The sequence below is a fragment of the Artibeus jamaicensis genome, unplaced genomic scaffold (assembly GCF_021234435.1).
Source record: "Artibeus jamaicensis isolate MK-2021 breed Jamaican fruit bat unplaced genomic scaffold, CSHL_Jam_final scaffold_36, whole genome shotgun sequence".
NCBI lineage: Eukaryota > Metazoa > Chordata > Mammalia > Chiroptera > Phyllostomidae > Artibeus > Artibeus jamaicensis.
The window spans coordinates 393,934-414,269 of record NW_026522041.1 but is presented as its reverse complement, the minus strand read 5'-3'; the positions used below and the strand labels follow the sequence as shown (position 1 = coordinate 414,269).

Here is a 20,336-nt window from a genome sequence, read left to right as displayed (position 1 = left end):
GGTTGTTGAGGATACTGGCTGAAATCAAACACACAAAAATGCTCAGCACAGGGCCTGATACGCTATGGGTGCTCACTAAAACCCATTTAACACATATATACTCCTTTCCAGTGTGTTTTCCCTTTCCTCCCCACCCTTCTGTTGATTTAATGATATTCACTTATTGGGCACCAGCGTGTGTCCGACCCAGAACTGGGTTTCGCGAGAGTTTACAACTGCCATCAGAGGAAGGGACTCTCCCGAGGTCACTGCTGCGGTCCCAGCAGAATCATTGCTTGCTGAGCCAGTACCAGCCAGGACCTAGCTCTCCCGCCTCCTAAGGGGAGCTAATTCCGGCCATGGGAACTGGTCCAGGAGGGAACCTGTCTTAAGGCAGGTATGGGCCCTGACCTTGAGTCACCTAAGTGGGGGGCGGGGTAGCTGCCATTCCCAAAACTCCGCCTTGATGAGGACGCTTATACTCGCAGCCTGGACTCTCTAGCTCTTCTGATAAGACGCCCACTCTCCCAAAAAGAAACTAATAGGTTCAGGCTAGAGAGGGGCTATTGGGAGGTCCTGTGACCTTGGAGGGCAGACCGGAAGGGATTATAGGGGAGGGGGGCTTGTGGTGGATGCTCTCAGGAGGTGCACTGTCGGGATGGAGGGGTCTATTGCAGTCAGGAAGGAGGTACGGGTTCCTAACATGAGATGCGGGAGTGCTCGTCTTGACCAGGGGAAAGAACTTATAGATGGGGGTTGAGAGTAGTGTTGGATGAGGAGGGATTCCAGTTGAGATCATGAGATGGCACAGTTGGGTTGCAAGTTTCTCGTTGCCATTAGGAGTAAGGGGCAGTCGATCTAAAGGAAGAGCGTCTAAATTCTGATCATAAGGGCCTGGTCACTATTCAGAGCCAGGAGAGTTGGTCGTGATTGTGGTCTTTGCCATGGGCAGTTGGGGGGCAATGGTACTGTGAGAGCCTAGATCGTGATTAGAGGGGATTCGGAGTAGATCCAAAAGGTCATGACGTGGGGTAACAAGAACCCAGAGATTTCATCACGAATTGGCAGAAGCACCTCAGCAATCTTGTACAAACTCCAGTCCACACGCATAACCGCTCTTGCTCTGCGCAGGCGCAGCACAGGACAGCTCAGACGCCACGGTTGAGGGCGGGCCCCAAGGGGCGGGACTTAAGCGCCTCACTCTGCGCTTGCGCCTAAGGGGCGTGGCGGTCGCACCTGCGCGAGTTGGGGGAAGGAGGAGGGGCGAGGTGACGCAGGCGTAATAATAGAGAAGGTGCCAGAAAGATCCAAAACAAGTGGCTGCGGCCGTCGCCCAGGAGTCATCAGACGCCGTATTCCGGTGAGGATCCAGAGAGGCTTATGGGCGACCGGTGGCGGGTAGACGAAGCAACCTGGGTGCTGGGGAGAGGGCGGTACAATGTGTACAGTGCGTTGGGGTCGGGTTCAGTCAGCACCACTTGTATGGGGGGTGAGAGCTGGTTTGGTCGGTCCCATTTGTAGGGGCCGGGGGGTCACTTTCGGACGGTAGCATTCGGGTGGAGCCGTGGGCCTGATCGGATAGTACCGCTGGACGGAGCCCAGAGGCACGTCCGGACAGTACTAACCAGAGTCAAAGGTCAGTCGTTAAGGTGCCCGGGGATGGGCCCCCAGGCTTGTTCAGACCGAATCACCTGGGCGTTGGGCCTCTGCGGCCCGGTCGGAGGTCCGGTGAGGTCTGGCGTCTGGACTTGTTACTAGGGGACCTTGGACGATACCATGCCCTTCGGGAGGGGGCAGCTGAGATCTCTGGGGTGAGGGGGTGGCTCTGCACCGCAGGTCGGGAACTGGGGGACGCGACTGGCGAGGTTGGCGTTTGGGTCCCCACGTCGCTGATCACTGCCCCCTCCCCGCTGAGTGGGTTCTAGGCCCTGGCTCGAGCTTGTCCACCCCCTTCCCCGGGTATGGCGCTGTCTGGGTCGACCCCTGCCCCGAGCTGGGAGGAGGATGAGTGCCTGGACTACTACGGGATGCTGTCGCTTCATCGTATGTTCGAGGTGGTGGGCGGGCAGCTGACTGAGCGCGAACTGGATCTGCTGGCCTTCCTGCTGGATGAGGCCCCCGGCGCCGCCGGAGGCCTGTCCAACGCCCGTAGCGGCCTGGAGCTGCTGCTGGAGCTGGAGCGCCGCGGGCAATGCGACGAGAGCAACCTGCGGCTCCTAGGGCAACTCCTTCGAGTGCTGGCCCGGCACGACTTGCTACCGCACCTGGCGCGCAAGCGGCGCCGGCCAGGTAAGGTTGAACGGGAAGCTGATAGACTTCTGGTGGGGAGAGGGCCTTGCTCCTCATTTGAGTCTTCATGGTGCCCTGATATGGACAGGGCCGAATCAGAAAACCTGTGTCTCATTCACTATCCCTTCCTCCCAGGGGGAGGAACACAAGAGGGAAGAGGCAAGGCTTTAAGAGGCAAGCTTGTGGAATTTGGCCAGAGCAGTAATGATGTTTGTGGCCACTGTTTATGGAGGGCTTGTTTCATGCCAGACACAGAGTAAGCCTTTCATTATAAACTATCACTATATACTCTCCTGGTAATCCCATGAGGAAGTCCGTTTACTCCCCACTGGACTGGGAAAACAACAGGTTCAGAGAAGTTAAGCAGCTTGCTCACATATGAGAAGTGAGTCCTTGGTGCCTGGCACGGAAGATACAGTGTGTCTGGACTGACAAAGTGCTTATTAGTGAGGCATACATTAATGGGGGAATCAGATAGTAAAACAGATAAATAATGAATTTCTGCATCTGGATATAGAAAGACTAAAAGTAATGGTATATAGAGAGAAGGGAGTCCTAAGTGAGGGGAGGCCCCCTTATTACTGAGTAACCAGTCAAGACCTTTTTGAGGAGGCGACATTTGAACTGAGGCTGCGATGCTGCCACTGTGAATAGAAAATTGCAGGGAGAGGAAAAGGCAAGCTTTGAAACCCTGAGGCAGGACTGAGTTTTGTGTCATTAGAGGCCAGTGTGGCACAAGCAGAGGGGACTGAAGAAAGGGCAGAGAGGTAGGTGAGAAGCCACATCACAGGCTTGCAGGTAACACAGCTAGAAAGTGAGAGCTAGGATTCATACTCGGCTGGTTTGTGTCCAGAGTTGATGCCCTTAATCCTTGTGAGGGAAGGACAGCAGTCTGAGAAGGCCAGGAGCTGGGAGGGTTTAAGGCACAGGAGCCCCATATGTGCATAGGCCTTGAGCTGTTGAGGCTTTGTCAGGATTACTTGGCAAGGTGCAGGGGCTAGTTTGGGGAGGGGGATTGTGAGGCTTCCCTTCCCAGAATAAGCCCATGGGATTTGGATAACCAGGGGAAGGGCAGCACTAGGGAATAACTGACATCGCTTTTGGAAAAATAGGTCTGGAGGTGAGACTTTGGAAGAGAAGATTTGGGGAGCCTGAGGAGAGGCCTGTTTATTCCTTGGGGCCTCAGGGAGAGCTGGGGGCAATTGATGGGGGGCAATTGATGGCGGGCAGCATTGCCGGGATCCTGACCATGACTCAATTTACAAAATAACTCTGACTGGTTCTTCCTTTGTATTGGGAGGCATTGAGCAACACTGGGCAGGAGGCATTGGAGAGGGAATGAGTCTGGACTCTGACCTCTGGGGAACTCAGGCACCCGGTGGGGCAGGTGTTCCTCTCGGGGGGTGGGAACTGAAGGCTGGGCCTGGGAGGGGCCAGAGGCTGTGAATATTTCTTTCCATTTTTCTCTCCCCGCAGTGTCTCCGGAACGCTATAACTATGGCACCTCCAGCTCTTCTACAAAGAGGTCGGAGGGCAGCTGCCGTCGCCGTCGGCAGTCTAGCAGTTCTTCAGATGTTCAGCAGGACCAGTGGGAGACAGGTGAGTCCAGCTGGGTGGGTGTGAAGGCAGTTTCCCTCTCTCCCTTCTGAACCCTGATGAACTGCCCCCATCTTAGCCCATCAAGAAAATGGCACAAGGGGTCATTCCGTCTCATTTTTGCTTTGTTCCTACAAAAGCACATGTCCAGAAGCAGTGTATGAAGTTGTTTCTAATGGTTTTGTATTTCATCTAAGTGGCATCACATCATGGGTTTATCGTTCTTCACATGGCTGTCTTTGCTGGACATGTTTCGTAGATTTGTTCCTGTTGAGTAACTAATTGGTATTTTTTTATTGTCATACCAATTAATAATTTATCCAATCTCCCCCAGCCTGGTTTTTTAATTAATTATTCAAACAGAATTTCAAACATACAGAGAAATTAAAAGATTAGTACCATGAACATGTTCCTCTCTTCCTAGATGCAGTAACTTTAGATACATTTTGCCACTTTTTGTTTTATGTGTAGATATGTAATTCTTTTGTTGGTGAACTCTTTGAAAGTAAGTTCCAGTCATCAGGACACTTGACCCTTAGCAGCTGTCTGTCTCCTGATAATAAGGAGATTCTTCTCTACCACTTCAAGACCATTACCATATCTGAGAAAATAAACAGTTTTCTGATATTCTAATGGTCCATTTTTATATATCTGTAAGATTGTCTTTACTTTTAGGATCCACTCATAGTTGAGTTGTTACTTATTATGTATCCTTAGCCTTTTACTATAGACATGAAACTCCTCCCCCACCCATACCCTTTCCTTTTCCCCTTGACATTGACTTCCTCATCCTACCAGGCCACTTGTTTTGTGGAATGTCCAGAATTGTTTCTGGACATGTGTAGTAATTTTCTAATGGTGTCATTTAACTTGTCCCTTTGTCCCTTTTATTTCCTGTGAAGTGGGGATTTGGTCTAGAGGCTAGATTTAGTTCAGGTTCCATGTTTTTGGCAGTAATGCTTCTTGGTTGATGCCGTGTGCTTCGCATTGGAGCACATCAGGAAGCCTGGTCTTACTGTCGTGTGTGGGCAAGTTTGATCACTTGGTTGAGGTGGTGTCTGCCATATTTGTCCTTTGCAAAGGGACATTTTCCCCCTGTCTGGCTAGTAAACAATCTGTGGGCCGATGCCTTGGCACATCCTGTTCTTCAAAAGGATCCCCGGGGGCTTAGCATCCATTCCTGCCTGAACCAGTTATTACATCGGTGTTCGGAAAACAGTGATTTTTCTAATTGTTTCATTTTCCTACATCTATTAGCTGGCATTTTTTCAAGAAGAGTTTTTCTTTCTACCACCACCCCCATTTTTTTTTGATGGCGAGTATCACTATGAACTCACTCTTATTTATTTATTGTGTTATAATCATTTAGTCATTGTTTAGATTGTCTAGCTCCTTTGTCTTTCTGATGAGTCTCCATGCACTGGGTGCCGCCTCCTTTGTGGCACTGCAAGATGTGGCACTCACCTGCATTTTCCCTTCCCCAGTCGGTAGTCAGCTCCTTGAAAAGGCTGGTTTCTTTAAGAGGCAGTGATACTTAGAGACCAAGACCTGGGTGCTGAGCATGTGCATCGTTTCCAGGCTCTTTTCAGTGAACAGAGTCAGAAACTGCTTTTTAAAAGTTCATATTAAGCCCTGCCCTTGCTGGTCTCCACTGTGGCTCGGTGGATTGAGTGCTGGTCTGAGAACCAAAGGCCACCAGTTCAATATCCAATCAGGGGCCATGCCTGGGTTGCAGGCCACATCCCCAGTTGGAGGTGTGCGAGAGGCAACCACTTGATGTATCGTCTCACACATCGATGTTTCTCTTCCACACTTTCTCCCTCCCTTCCCCTTTCTTTAAAAGTAAGTAGATAAAGTCTTAAAAAAAATACAATAAAAATTCCTATTAGGCCTTGACTGGTGAAGCCCAGCTGGTTGGACATCATCCTGCAAAGTGAAAGGTTGCCAGTTAGATTCCTGGTCAGGGCACATGCCTAGGTTGCAAGTTTGGTCCCTAGTTGGGGTGATATGAGAGAGGCAACCAATCAATGTTTCTCACATTGATGTTTCTCTCCCTCTTTTTTCCCTCCTTTCCTCTCTTTGGGAAAAAACTTTATATTAGTATTTTTTATTTTTTTTTAATTTTAATAATGATTTTTAGAGTGGGGAAGGAGATAAGAGAGAGAGACACACACACACATCAGTTTGCTGTTCCACTCATCTGTGTGTTCACTGGTTGATTCTCATATGCCCTGACCAGGGATTGAACCCAAAACCTTGGCGTATCAGGATATGTTCCAATCAACTCAGCTACACAGCTGCACAGCTAGGGCCGTATTAGTATTTTCAATTCAAAATTAACATACAAGGATTTTTTTCTTTTACACTGAAAATCTTGTTTGTTTGTTTTTTTAAGATTTTATTTATTTATTTTTAGAGAGAGGGAAGAGAGGGAGAAAGAGAGGAAGAGAAACATGAATGTGTGGTTGCCTCTCCTGTGCCCTGCACCAGGAACCTGTCCTGCAACTCAGGCATGCGCCCTGACTGGGAATCAAATCGGCAACCTTTTGGTTCGCAGGCTGGTGCTCAATCCACTGAGCCACACCAGCCAGGGCAAAATCTTGGTGTTTTGTTTTGTTTTGTTTTGTTTAATCTTGGTTTTTAATAACACTGGTATCTGGATTTATTTGCTTTATTGTATAACAATAAAAAAATTGGTTTCAAAATTACAGTGTCAATACCACTGCTGACTGTCTATTGAAAGAAACCGCAGGTTTGTGGTTCTAGTCCTTGGAAGTATTTCTCACTGAGAGTTTGCATTCAGAATGATCCTCCAAGTAACTTGAAATAATTATTTTCTCCACTTGTTTGTTATAGTTTTGTATAGGGTTAGTTTCATTTGTCTCTGTACGTAATTGATTTTATGGTTTATCTTTAAAAAATATTTTTTTAATTTTATTTATTTATCTTTAGAGGGGAAGGGAAGGAAAGAGGGAGAGAAATATCAATGTGTGGTTGCCTCTCATGCGTCCCCTGCTGGGAACTGGCCTGCAACCCAGGCCGGGAATCAAACCACGATCCTTTGGTTTGCAGGCCCATGCTCAATCCACTGAGCTACGCCAGCCAGGGCAAAAAAAAAAAATTTTTTTTAAACCTAAGTATCTGCAGTTCTGATTGGTTTTTTAATTTGTTATCCAGATTTTCTGATGCCCACTATCTTTTTTTTAGAGGGGAAGGGAAAGAGAAAGGGAGAGAAACATCAGTGTATAGTTTCCTTTTGTGCACCCCCAACTGGATACCTGGCCTGCAGCTGAGGCATGTGCCCTGACTGGGAATTGAACCAGCAAACCTTTGATTCACAGGCTAGAACTCAGTCCACTGAGCCACACCGGCTAGGGCTAAAAATTTTTGACGAACGTTTAAAAAAATTTTTTTTGACTGTGTCAAAACTAAACTATGTAAAAAAGATTCTTAGGAGTATTGCTTCTTTTGTTCTTTCCCCGGGTAAATAGGTAATGAATTTCATTAATTCCTAATTTATATGCAAAATAGCAAATATGTACATATCTCTGTTTACCCTCCTTTCTTATATGAAGTAAAGCAAGATGCAGATGTCTCTTTAGCACCTTAGCTGGAAATTATTGTTTTTGTTTCACATTTACATTGATTTCAAGTGCATGCAGTTGCATGCTATGAACAAAGCCCTGTGGCTCTTGCCATGCTGGTCGCCTGGTGTGAGAGTTTAGGAGTTTCTGTATGCTCACATCTGGGAGTGGTGTTGCTGGGTCAGGGGGTGCTTGCCTGCCCTTCTAAATGATGCTAGGTTGTACTCCACCCCCCCCACCCTCGGTCACATGGACAGGGCTGAGGAAGCAGAGGTACATACCCAGGGTCTCACTGCACAGGAACCAACCTCAAACTCTTCCTCGGGCTCTGGCAACCTGCCTCGGTGCTCTACCTATCATCTGGTCCTTAACCGTCCCATCTTTCTCCCTTCAGGCTCCCCCCCAACCAAGCGGCAGCGGCGGAGTCGGGGCCGGCCCAGTGGTGGTGCCAGACGGCGGCGGAGAGGGGGCCCAGCCGCCCCCCGGCAGCAACAGGAGCAGGCCAGACCCACCTCGGAAGGCAAAGTGACCTGCGGTAGGTATTTGTGGGGCTTGGGTAGTGCGTGGATAGTGCCTGGGGCAGGCTGCTGAGCCGAGGGACAGGAGGAATGGGCATATGCCTAGGGACTGGTACACCAGTGACGTCTAGCAGGTGGGCAGCAGTTCTTATCCCTCTGTTTAGCAGTGGAATTCTTGTTCCTGTCTTCATCTTATCTACATTCTGCCCATAGTTGAAGGATCATATCCTATGTTCCGTCCTCTAGAAGCCTTCCCTGACAACCTGCTGCCTGCCGCCAATTACATTTGTTTACTTAGCAAACATTTGCACGGGTGTATTTACTCAGCAATCAATTCTTCTGCAGGGGTGAAAATGGCATCCCGGTTCAAGCTGCCTCATTTACTTCTTGGCCTTAGCTGTCTGATTTTGGGCAGGTGACTGAACCCCTCCACACCTCAGTCACCATATCTGTAAAGTGAGGCTGGTAATGGTACCTTCCCACCAGGGTTGTTGGAAGAAAATGAGCTAACACACGTCATATACACGGAACAGTGCCCTGCCTGGGCACCAGTTCTTCCTTCTCACTGTCGCTGTGCCAGGTACAGGAACAGCAGTGAGATCCCTGCCCTAGTGGAGGTGACCCTCCTTCTAGTAGAGTGACAGACCAGTGAAACCAAAGCTCATTTTAGACGGTAAGCCTCAGGAAGAGAGGGCAGGGATCGTGGGGATTGGGTAGAACAGCCCCGTAGGTCTCCAAGTAGGTGGGAGTTTGGCTTTTATTCCATGCAGCAAGTGCTGCCAAGGGATTGGAGCAGGATCTGAAGTGATCTGATACCTGTTCTTAAAGGAACTTCGACCCCATGTGGAAAACCCATTAATAGGTGAGTTAGGGTTTGTAAAGTGCTTAGAATAACTCTGGGCACGTGGTACATGCCCTGTCAGGTGCAGGAAGTAAATTAAAGTGGGAGCAGCAAATGAGTGACAGGGCTGCTCAACTCCAGTGAGCAGGAGAGGTGATCACACTGGAGAGGGCGAGAAGGGGATGGACTAGGGAAGGAGGGATGTGCAGCTGACCGGACCGGCAGGCAGGTTGGGTTGGGTGTGTTGAGTGGACTGTGCTGTGGAGACACAGGCTCAGACCTTGACCTTGAGACTGCACCTGTCCTGAGGGAAGGGCACAGACCTGGGTGGGCACACTCTCACACACTCCCCCGTCACATCTCTGGTACATCCTCTGAGTCGGGCAAGCTTGTGGACATGGCATCAGGTGGTAAGGTGCTCAGGCAGGGGTGAGAATGTCCCAGGTTGAAGCAGCCCTACATTCCCCAGAAAACCTTGGTCCCAGGTGCTCCCTCAGACTATCTGCAGAGTGGCAGTGCCTACCACTCCGTGTCTTGCCTCGCCATCCCCAGGCTGTGGGCTACACATCAGATTCCCTAGGTGATACTGTGCTGGGCAGGTTGGAGGAAGAGACCAGTAGACCTTGAGGGATGGCTGCTTTGTCATGACTCTGCCCTGCCCCCCAGTCAGGGATAATTACCAGAGTCACCAGGCTGGCTGGGCTGCCCAGGGAGTCACTGCCTCCCTAGGGAGCAAGCCTAGCTGAGGCTTGGGAGGGATTTTGCCTATAGAGGCATCAGGTCTCTTCCTTGAGGGCAAGGAGGTTGTTCATAGGGTGTGGCTGGCCCCTGATGGGGGGATGGGTAAGCAGGTCTGAGTGCTGACTCACCAGGCAGGGTGGGGCTGGACTGAGGCTCTCCTCACTATGGCCCTGGTTTTTCCCTCTGAAAGCAAAGATGGCTGCCCTTTAATGAGGCCCAGTCCCAGGGGTGATAGACCTCACTCCTTTAGACCTGAGTGAGGAAGGATCCTGCTGTTCTTGTCCCTTCCTCACCTATAACAGCTCTGGGGTTTGACCCTCAGTCAGCTGCACTCCACTTAGTGGTTGTATAACCGAGCAAATTGGGTCTTGGCCATGCTATGCCTTTACACATGACCCAATTAGTGTTGAAGGAAACAGATTTTTACTAACAGGATTCCAACCTTGCAGGGGTGAGAGCACCTCTGTTCAGAAACCTGTTCTCCCATGAGAGCCAGCACTTAACCTTGTTCTCCAAAAGGAACCACGCCCAGAGGTTCCCCATATCCTTATCTCTCCTTAAGCCGGCTGCAGCTAGGTAAACAGATCACCGTTCTTTCAGGACTGTGCACTTGTGGGTCCCAGAGTTGACATCCCCTCGCCACAGCGCTCTCCTCCAGGACCTGGGGCGCGCTGTCCTCGCCTCCATGTAGTAGTCCAGGCAGTCATGTGCCGGTCACACTGGAACACGGTGGAGTCCAGGGAGGCGCACGCCCCAAGAGAGTGGCTTCTCTGTAGGCCCTTTGGAGAAGCAGGGGTCTGCATTCCCAGTCACCGTTCACAGTTCAGTTCAGCTCCAAACGTCTCCCACAAATCCATGCTTGGTCAGGCACGTCCCTGTACGGCTCCATCAGCTCTCTCCTTACTTTCTTTCCTCCTGCATGGCTGCTTCCTTGCTCTCAGCCTACATGGCTTCTTCTCTCTACACCCTCAGACCTCATGGTGGACAGGGCCCTCCTCTACCCCCTTTCCTCCCCATGGTGTCCATTTCTTACTCTCTCAGCCCACTTTTAAGTGCTCAGCCCGGAACTCCCTGTGTGATCTCATATCTGGCCCCTCCTATGATGTTTTATTTTTGCCAGTTCTTCTGTATCCTTTTCCTTGTTTTGGCTGCCATCTTTAGTCAGGGCAATAATTTCCTGTGACACAGGGACATCAGGGTGGGCATCCACATTTGGCTGTGCCACAAGTCACTGTAGGCCCTTAAAGACACATATACCTTTTCCGGGGGTATACACCTTTTACCCTGGGTGGCAGCGCAGCTGTTACCTTGCCATTGTTATGTAAAGTATTTTAAAGGCAGTGTCCCCCACTCTTCCCCCCACCAAGGATTGTGGCGAATGTGCTCTGTTGTTTCTGGGGACTCCTCACTCAGCACCTCATTACAGTAGAACCAGACTAAACTCCTGAGGGCCGTAGAGTGTGAGGAAGTGGGCACAGGGAGGTGGGGTCGGGTCCTGGGCTTGGCCACATTTTCCCAGAGTTTCCATGTCCCTCTCAGGGCCATCTATTGGGCACTGTCCCGGTGTACTACCTGCCTGCCTGACCTTTTTTTTTTAAAGATTTTATTTGCTTATCTTTAGAGGGGAAGGGAAGGAGAGAGGGAGAGAAATATCAACGTATGGTTGCCTTTGTGCGTCCCCTGCTGGGAACTGGCCTGCGGGGAACCGGCCTGCAACCCAGGCATGTGCCCTGACTGGGAATCGAACCGTGATTGTCTGGTTCGCAGGCCCGAGCTCAATCTACTGAGCTACACCAGCCAGGGCCCTGACCTTGAATTCTTGAGACAGAGTTGAAGTATAGGGGTGATGGCCCTCATTCTGCAGAGTGATGGGTGGGGCTGGGCCAACTCGGGTCTGTTTGTTTGGTCATCACATAAGTATTTGTAGAGTGCTCCTGCCAGGTGCATCAGGGACTGGAGGCTCTTGCCCTCAAGAAGCTTGAGTTCTGATGAGAGGAAGAAGCCAAGGGACGGAGATGCCTGATGTCCTCCGAGGAGAGAAAAGGAGGGCCTAAGAGGGTAGAGAGCGATGGAAAATTCGGTTTTAGATGTATTTTCTAGGTGAGGTGAACTAGGAAGGCCTCTTGGAGGGGTGTGTGGACAGCCGGGGTGGAATATTTCCGGGTCCAAGAGGGAGTGTGCTGGTGGTGGCGGTGGTGGAGGGACGGTAGCGAGGCTGCAAGGCTGCAGTGGGGGACGTGAGGGGAGGCTGCTGGGAGGGGAGGGCAAGGGCGGTAACCAGGGCCCATCCTCCCAGGGGCCCATCCTGTGAGCTGCGGCCTGAGTTTCACATTTATTTATTTAGTTTAATTTTTATTTTTTAGTCCTTGCCCAAAGACTTTTTTTTAATTACTATTTTGAGAGGGGAGGGGAGAGAGAGACATGGATTGCCTGTCTGCTGTATGCGCCTGGACCAGGGATCGTCTGTACCCACACTGGGGATGGAACCTGCACCCTAGGCCTGTGCCCTGACTGGGAATTAAACCCACAGCCCTTCAGTTACGGAGACGATGCTCCAACCAACTGAGCCACACCAACCAGGGATCATTATTTTTAATGATGGGAAACAATTAGAGGATTTGAATGATAGGCCGAGCTTTGTTTTTCCCTCAGCGTTTTCTGTGGAGATAAAGAAGCAGGCAAGACTTATGTAATGAACCCCGTCTTCTGTCACCCAGCTTTAGCAGTTGTCTGCTAATGGCTGCTTTGATGTTAATATCTTAATATCAGATGTCTAATTAGTGCTCACATTTCCACTTGTCTCACAAGAGTTGGTTTTCCTAAGTCTCTTCTAATCTTTTGGATCCCCCAGCCATCTCTGTTTTCTCTCTTCCCCCCTCGCATGTATTTGTTGAAAGAAGTTGCCCCAGCCCTGGTGGGGTTGCTCAGTTGGTTGGAGCACTGTCCCATATAGCAAAAGGTGGTGGATTCCATTTCCCATCAGGGCATGTAGCTAGGTTACAGGGTTGCTTTTTTTTTTCTTTTCTCTGTAAGATTTTTATTTTATTTTATTTATTTATTCATTCATTCATTCATTCATTCTAGGGCTAAAGTTTATTTATTTTTAATAGTTTGTTGATTATGTTATTATAGTTGTGATTTTTTTTTTTCCCTTTTGCCTCCTCTACCTAGCACCTCCCACCCCCTTAGGTAATCCTCCCACCATTGTTCATGTTCATGGGTCATGCATGTAAGTTCTTTGTATTTATTTATCTTTAGGGAGAGGAACATCAGTGTGTGAGAGAAACATTGATCAGTTGCCTTCTGCACACCCTCAAGTGGGGGCTTGCCCAAAACCCATGGCCCATTTGGTTTGTAGGACAGCACCCAAACCACTGAGCTATACCAGCCAGGGCCTAGGTTGCAGGTTTGATCTGAGGTCAGGGTGCATGTATGGGAAGCAACCAATTAATATTTCTTTTCATTTAAAAAATTATTTATTTATTTTCAGAGAGAGGAGAAGGGATGGAGAAAGAGAGGGAGAGGAACATCAATGTGTGGTTGCCTCTCACACGCCCCCCACTGGGGACCTGGCCTGCAACCCAGGCATGCGCCCTGACTGGGAATCGAACCAGCAACCCTTTGGTTCACAGGCCGGCACTCAGTTCACTGAGGCACACTGGCCAGGGCTGATATTTCTCACATTGATGTTTCTCTCTGTCTGTCTGTCTTTCCCTCTCTGGTCAATGAACATATTCTCAGGTCAAGATTTAAAAAAATAAAGAATAGTAGTCTCACAGCCCTTCTGCAAAACTGAATTTTTCCAGTCTCATCCTGTGCTAGGATTGATGGAATGTGTTTCTCTCTTGTCTGTATTTCTTAAAAATTGGTAGTTGGGGCTGGCAAGGCTTGATCAGATTCTGGTTTGAGGTTTCATTTTTTTCAAGCTCACGTCCTAGGTGGTGTGTTCTTACCTTTCTCTGACATTGGGAGCAGCTTCTCCTCACTGCCGTGATCCACTGCTTCAGTAGAGGTTGAAGAACTTCTCATTTGACATCTTGACTCTGGCTGTCTCTTGGGGAAGAGACTGGGGAAGGGAGGGGTGCTACTGTTGTCCAGGGGGGGGTGGTCCTGGCCCTGTGTGGTAGTGGAGGGCAGGGGTCTTTTCATTGGAGCACGCTGGCTGCCTCTGTCCACCGAGCACCATGGGAGCACAGGTCATCTTGTCCCCAGCCGCCCCACTGGGCACTCCCAGAGAGAAGACCTGGGAGAGATTATCTCTGGCCCCACACCACACCTAGTTTAGGGATTAGCCTGCAAGGCTGCTCACCTGTTCACCGGGCCCAGGGCCTAGCACCTCATGAGAGCAGGGTTAGGATGGGGATATTTCAGAGAGAAGGCCACTGAGATGCAGGGAGGTGTGGTCACTGGCAGGGCCCTGACTCCCTACTACGGCCTGCCAGGGTGTGGTCAGTTCTCTCCCTCCCGTCATCCCCTTGTGCCCTTCTCCTCCACTGTGATGTAGCCACACTGGATTGTAGCTTTTGAATGTCCCACGTTCATTTTCTGCCTCTGGATTTTCATGCGCCGTCTTATCTTCTGGAATGCTGCCCTTCTCTCCCCCAGTGTCTCTGTCGCAGCCTACCTGTCCTCATTCACATTTTACTTCCAGTGTCATTTCCTGAAAAGATCCTCTCTGATCATTTCGATCTAAGTTACGTACACCTCGTGCTCTGTCATTTTCTCTGCTTACTCTCAGGATGTCTTTTAATTACAGGTTTCTGTGTATGGTTGTGAGAGGCAGCAAGCGAGATAGGGGTAGTTAAGAGCTCGGGCCCTGTAGCCAGGCACCTCGGTTGGAATTCCTTCTCTGCGGTTTCCTGCCTTTGTGGCCTTGGGCAGGTGACTCATGTCCTGGGCCTCAATTTCCCCATCTGCAAAAAGGGGATAACAGCGCTGCCTAATAGCATTGAAGGGATGATCACAAGGGTCGGTCGGTGTGAAGTGTGTGCCAGCCTGCAGTCAGAACTGCTGGTGTGTCACCCGTCGTTACTGAGTCGTTGGTGAGGAGTCCAGGGGAGACTGCATGCGTGCGGTGACCCAGGGCCAGGGACGGAGCTGCAGCTCAGATGGTGTGTGGCCTCTGTGTGCTATTCTGCTGTGTTCTAGACCCAGTGGGATTTTACTCCTCTGTAAACGGGGCGATGAAGGTTCTGTGAAGACTTGGGGGCCTAAGACAGGGAAGGGACTTGGGTAGGCCCAGGTCCGTGGGAAGTGCTCTTTCCCTGGGGGCTACACTCCAGTTTCTCCTGTGGCAGGTGCTTGTGTCACTCCCTGTTGCTGGCTCTCAGTGAAAAGAGCTGTTTAATGAAAGAATCAATGAGACTCACACAACTCCACCCTGGTTCTATTCTTCTGCCCACCCCCCATGTTGTGGGGTGGGCTCTGGGTGAATAGACAGACATTTCATGCCACAGGTCTTGTAGTAGTAGCCTTTGCTGAGGAGAAAGATTACCCGGGGGGGATTCACTTGGGCAGGGCATGGTGGGCGAGAGTGGGCAGTTCTGGGCAGAGAAGGTTGGCAGGTCGTTTTTGTGAGTGAGTGAGGCTTGTGCTGAGAGCACTTTCCTTGAGACTAGAGAGGAGGGCATAAAAGGATGTAGCTGGGATTGAAAGAGGTGAGGGAGGAGGAGTCTAGTGCAGGGGTGCAGGCAAGAGAGGGTAAGACCTGGGCGTGAGAGGTGGGTGTCGGAATCGTAGTTCCTGTTTCTGAGTGCCTTGAGTGTTGTAGGCCCCGGGTCAGGCATTTCACAAGCTGCCTCAGGGAATCCTCATGACCCCACTGTGTAGCAGGGACCTCTTGTTTGTTTGTGTTTTTCAGATGGGGAAACGGAGGCTCAGAGAGGTGAGGTCACATGCCCAAGGCCGCACAGCTAGAGAGTGGCAGAGCCGGGACTCGCCTCAAGGTCTGTCTGACTCCGCCACCTGGCTCTGTGCCTCTGCCACTGAGCAGCCATGTGTGGCCTTGGACAGGTGCTGCTCCTCCCAGTCCCCTGTTCCCCAGCCCACGCCAATTGAGAGCATGGTCAGACACTCAAAGGAGTCAAGGATGTGAGCCCTGAGGTCTTACCTGGTCCTTAGGTGGAGGGAGTTTCCTTCGAAATCCTGGGGTTAAGGCCAGGCAGGCTTCCCTGGGCTTCGAGGAGACAGGGTGAGGCTCCTCTCAAGGCAGAAAGAGGAAGGGTTTGGGGTTTGGAGTGGGAGGAGGAAGTGGGTGGTATTGAGAAGTCATTTCGGAGTGCAGGGACCTGCTTTCTACTTTCCGATCTGCTGCTCACAGGGTCTGTGAAAGGTAAAGGGAGTCCAGGATGTGACACTTCCCCTCCCAGAGCTTCAGTTTCTTCATATGTCAGAGGGGTTGAATGTGGCCTCTACCCCACAGGGCTAAACCCTACTGACTCCCCTGAGGCAAAGCGTCTGGCACATGGGAGCTGTTGGAGGCTACTATTCTTGGAGAACCTGTGGGCATGGTGTTTGCACCACACTAGCCAGTTTCTTTCTATTCTTTGCTCTTTTTAATCCTCTTAACAGCCCTTCACAGCAGGGATTGTCTCCCAGTTTAGGCAGGAAACTGGGCTGGGAGAGACTGACCCCTCACAGGTCAGACAGCTAGTGGACGGGTTGGAACGGCTTCACTGACCTGAGCTATTCTTTGGGGCATGGAGGTTCAGCAGCTTTGGCCCTGTGCTGCCACTGCCCAACCATGTGACCTTGGGCAAGTCACTGCACTTCTCTTTGCCTCGGTGTCCTCATCTGTGCAGTGGAGTTGGTGGTGGGGCCAGCCTCACAGGGTTGTTTGTGGATTCAGTGACTTCATAGGAGTCCAGTGTTATGAGTGGCGCCTGGCAGGCAGTCAGTGCTGTGCGGTGTGGACTGCTGTTACTTGCAGCCTGCAGCTGATCCTCTGGACGGCCTGCGCTGTGTGTTAATAGCCCTTGCTCACAGGTGCAGGTTCAGTAATCCCAAAGGAAGGTGATGCTCCTGCAGGCACATTTATAAGGGTAAGCTGTAGAAGTCCCGTGTCTTCCTGTCCACCACACAGAGCTGCCGTCTTTCTCGTTTGAGTAGGTGAGGGCAGCATCATAAGTGACAAAAACTCAACTTCAGGCTGGCTTCAGCAGAAAAGAAATTGCAGCTGAAACTCCAGGTGCTCTGCGGCTCATCTGATGAGCTCAGGAGACTCTTCCTCTGTACCGTTGGCCCTACCTGTGTAGGCTTTGTTTTCTCCCTTCCTGGGGGCGGAGGGCCCTCAGCAGCTCTGCCATTTTACAGCCCACCGTTCTAGCAGCTTCTGGAAAGAGAATACTTGGTTCCTGTAGGGCCAGCCCAGCTCAAGCCCGTCTCCTGGGTCTGGTGCTTGCTTGGTGGGTGGGGGCTGGGAATGTGGTTGACTCACGTGAATGTCACTGTTTGAAGGCGGAAGAGGGGTTAGACTGGTTGCCTAAAGGGGAGTCATTCATTCATGCACTGATTCTTTCATAAATATATATCGAGTACCTACTGTGTGCCACAGGGACAAAGCGGACAAAGGGCTACAGAAATAAACAAAACCGACAAAAATCTGTCCTTCAGGGAGCTTACATTGTGGGAAGGTGGGTGATATCATGACAGGAAGGGAAAGCTTAGAGTAGGTGAGAAAGTGGTAAGCGCCTTGGGAGCAGGGTATAGGGAACTGGGAATGCTGGGAGCCAGGATGGTGGTAGTGAAGCTGTAACTGCCACGGTTGGGATAGGCCCTGTTGGGGAGGTGACATTTGAGCACAGACCTGAAGGAAGTGAGGGAGCAGACTTGGTACAGAGCATCCCGGGGCTAGGGAGAGCCTGCCTGGGGGTGGGCGGAGTGGGCAGCAAGGAGGTGGTGAGGCTGGAGTGGGGGCACGTGAGGGAAAGAGGAGGGTGTGGGGTCAGGAGGTAACGAATGGGCCAGACCACAGGAGGAAAGCCATGTGAGGGTGTCACCCATACTTGGGTGTGGTTACCAGAAGGGGGAAGGATGTGGGGCAGGTGCAGCGCAGCCCACAGGACAGTGGGAGGGGCCTGCGGAGGAGGCCCAAGGGAGGGGGGGGGTGGCAGTGTCCTCGCGCATCGTGTTGGGTATCAGCCCCTTACTGACGAGTCCTCTTTCTTCACAGACATCCGGCTCAGAGTGCGAGCAGAGTACTGCGAACACGGGCCAGCCTTGGAGCAGGGTGTGGCATCTCGGCGGCCCCAGGCACTGGCACGGCAACTCGACGTGTTTGGGCAGGCCACGGCAGTGCTGCGCTCCCGAGACCTCGGCTCCGTGGTGTGTGACATCAAGTTCTCAGAGCTCTCCTATCTGGACGCCTTCTGGGGGGACTACCTGAGTGGTGCCCTGCTGCAGGCCCTGCGGGGCGTGTTCCTAACTGAGGCCCTGCGGGAGGCCGTCGGCCGGGAGGCCGTCCGCCTGCTGGTCAGTGTGGATGAGGCTGACTATGAGGCCGGCCGGCGCCGCCTGCTGCTCATGGAGGAGGAAGGGGGACGGCGCCCGTCAGAGGCCTCCTGATCCTGGATCTGGCGGGACTGACCCCACCTTTTAGCTTTCGGGCCACCTTCCCGAGAGGATAAAGACCATCTCTGCTCCTAGGGGACTGTCGCTCCAGCACCTTTGAGGACTAAGACAGACAGATGACCAGCCCCCCTGACAGCCTGGCTCATTGACAGCTTCTCTGACAGGATGTGGGCTCTGAGGCCTGAACCACTTCCAGCTGAGTTTCCTTCCCAAGCTCCCCCCACCCCCACCCTCAGGTGTGTTCTTCAGCTCCAGGAGGCCAGGGGCTCCAGCATGTAGATTCCAAAGGGAAGGGCACATAGCCACATAGTCACCAAGGGTCTCTTGCATATTGTGTCCTTGACCCTGGGCTGTGTGTACACATTGCCCCCATGGAAATCTCTCTTGGGCTTTTGCCCCTGCCTGCTCCACACACTTATTTGGCTTAAGGGCTTCTCTCTCAGGATCTCTGATTTTACTGCACCCAACCCTGGGCTTCAGCCACCCCTGGCACTGGAGCTGAGGCACACATGGGGCCCGTTCACCTTGCCCACACATCTCTGCAGTGAGCCAGGGCTCTGTCCACCTTCCACACACATACCTGGCACTCCACTTTCCCCTGCTCCCCAGAGCTGGGCATGGACTTGCACAGGGACCTATACCAGAGTGTGAGGTGTGTTGCCAGCAGTTACCAGACCATGTGTGCTATTGCCTATGGGGCCAGGACCAGAAGCCAACTGCTTTCTCAGAAGGAGAAAGGCAAAGGCTTGGGGGCTGATGGGAAAGGTCTTTTATAAATGGCACCAATAAAACTGCCCTGGAAGGGGCGTAGGTGGGCATCAGGGCTCTCTGGGACTCTTTTCTTCATGGGCTGGAGGAAGGAGATGATGAGAGCCTGGGCCCAGTACCAGTCCCGGAATTCCTGGCCCAGAATTGGGCTGGAGGGTGAGCAGGGTGTTAACGTCGTCTTGTCAGTGGCCACCACAGGCTTGTCCTCTTGTCTGGGCCTCAGTTTCCTCATCTGTCAAAGGAAGTACAGTCATACCTCAGTACTCATTGGCTTCAGACCTTTGTCAAGCCTGGTGCTCGTTGCATTTTGATGAGAAAAGCGTGTTTTGAGACTTGTCACACTTGCTAGAACCCATGTGAGTCATGATGCTGCCGGTTAAAGGAGATGCCTCACTAGGTGCTCACCGGTTCCAGCACTCCTCATGATCTGGTCGCCGATGAGTACCAAGGCGCCGCTGTACTGCCTCGGAGTCACGAGTACTTGCAGCCCCGCTGACACATGCTTTGCTCCTTGGGAGTACCAATACTTTTAACTCGTTCAGTGACGTGTGCCAGCTGTCTGTGAGGTTTGGAAACCAAACAGAGCAGCAGCCAGGCTTGGAATCCCTCCCCAGGTGGTTCCCCACTTAACCACCTTCTGGAGAGTCACATCAAATCTGGATCTGTTCTTTCTCTCCCTGATGTCAAACACTTCTTCCTGCCCCCCTGTGGCTGCAGGAGGTTGTGGCCTCCTGCTCTTGCCCCACCACTTGTTTACAGGCTTAGGAACTCAAGTTTCTTACACAACACCCAAGGGTTTTCTTCCCGATGGGGAAGGGAACCAGGATGGAGCTTGGGATGGGGTAGGCAGGGATTCTAACTCTTGGCCTCTCCTGTGGGAGGGGGTGGACTTGCTCACACCTGGGAACCTGTCCTGGACCCTCGACCTGTGTTGATGTACAAGGGATAAAGCAGCAGATTTAGTGGGTGAGTCCTGGCCAGGAGTCCAGGCCTGGTCCAGCTGCTCACTGTGTGACCTCACTTTCTCTGCACCCTCTCTGGGAGGGAGCTCAGGTCTGGGCATGCTCAAGATTGATTTAATACTTTGCCTGCTGTGTGAAGTGGGGGTTTTACCCCCAGTTTGACAGGAAATGGCTCAGAGAGGGGAAGTGACTTGCCTGGGGGATGAAGCAGCAGCGCTGAGGTGAAAGCAGTGCCCCCTCATGGGCCAGGTCAGGTTGGGAGGGTGACGGGAGCTTCCGCGCTCCTCCTCCCCTTGAGCTGGGGGACTCTCTTTGGCTTGGGTCGCAGTAGGCTTTCTTTTCAGGACCTTTCCAGGTTTGGGGTTCAACTTGGGGCTGCTTGTGCTTAAGGGTAGGAACTGCTGCCTGTTGGCTGAGCTTAATTCTAGGGTCTGCTTCTCCCTTGGGCCACAGTGTCCGTCTCAAACCCTAGTGAACGATGGGCCCCACC

The 20,336-nt window shown here is 51.7% G+C and overlaps 1 protein-coding gene and 1 long non-coding RNA gene across 3 annotated transcripts; one reads left to right on the top strand and one right to left on the bottom strand.

The window, feature by feature from the left end:
- The first annotated feature begins 1,214 nt into the window (after window positions 1-1,214).
- On the top strand, window positions 1,215-18,934 carry DEDD2 (death effector domain containing 2). Of its 2 annotated transcripts, XM_037160016.2 has the most exons (6): window positions 1,264-1,339; window positions 1,501-1,615; window positions 1,905-2,268; window positions 3,745-3,867; window positions 7,843-7,983; window positions 17,719-18,934. In XM_037160016.2, the coding sequence occupies exons 3-6, from the start codon at window positions 1,941-1,943 to the stop codon at window positions 18,108-18,110; spliced, it is 984 nt and encodes a 327-aa protein (XP_037015911.2). In that variant the 5' UTR covers window positions 1,264-1,339; window positions 1,501-1,615; window positions 1,905-1,940; the 3' UTR covers window positions 18,111-18,934. The 2 variants fall into 2 exon arrangements, with proteins under 2 accessions (XP_037015912.2, XP_037015911.2); XM_037160017.2 differs by lacking the exon at window positions 1,501-1,615 and having other exon boundaries at window positions 1,215-1,339.
- On the bottom strand, window positions 10,047-15,925 carry LOC128626153 (uncharacterized). Its single transcript, XR_008390078.1, has 3 exons — window positions 15,658-15,925; window positions 13,502-13,664; window positions 10,047-11,598 (listed from the first exon to the last, which is right to left on the bottom strand). It is a non-coding gene; the product is annotated as an uncharacterized LOC128626153 (long non-coding RNA).
- Window positions 18,935-20,336: the final 1,402 nt, after the last annotated feature.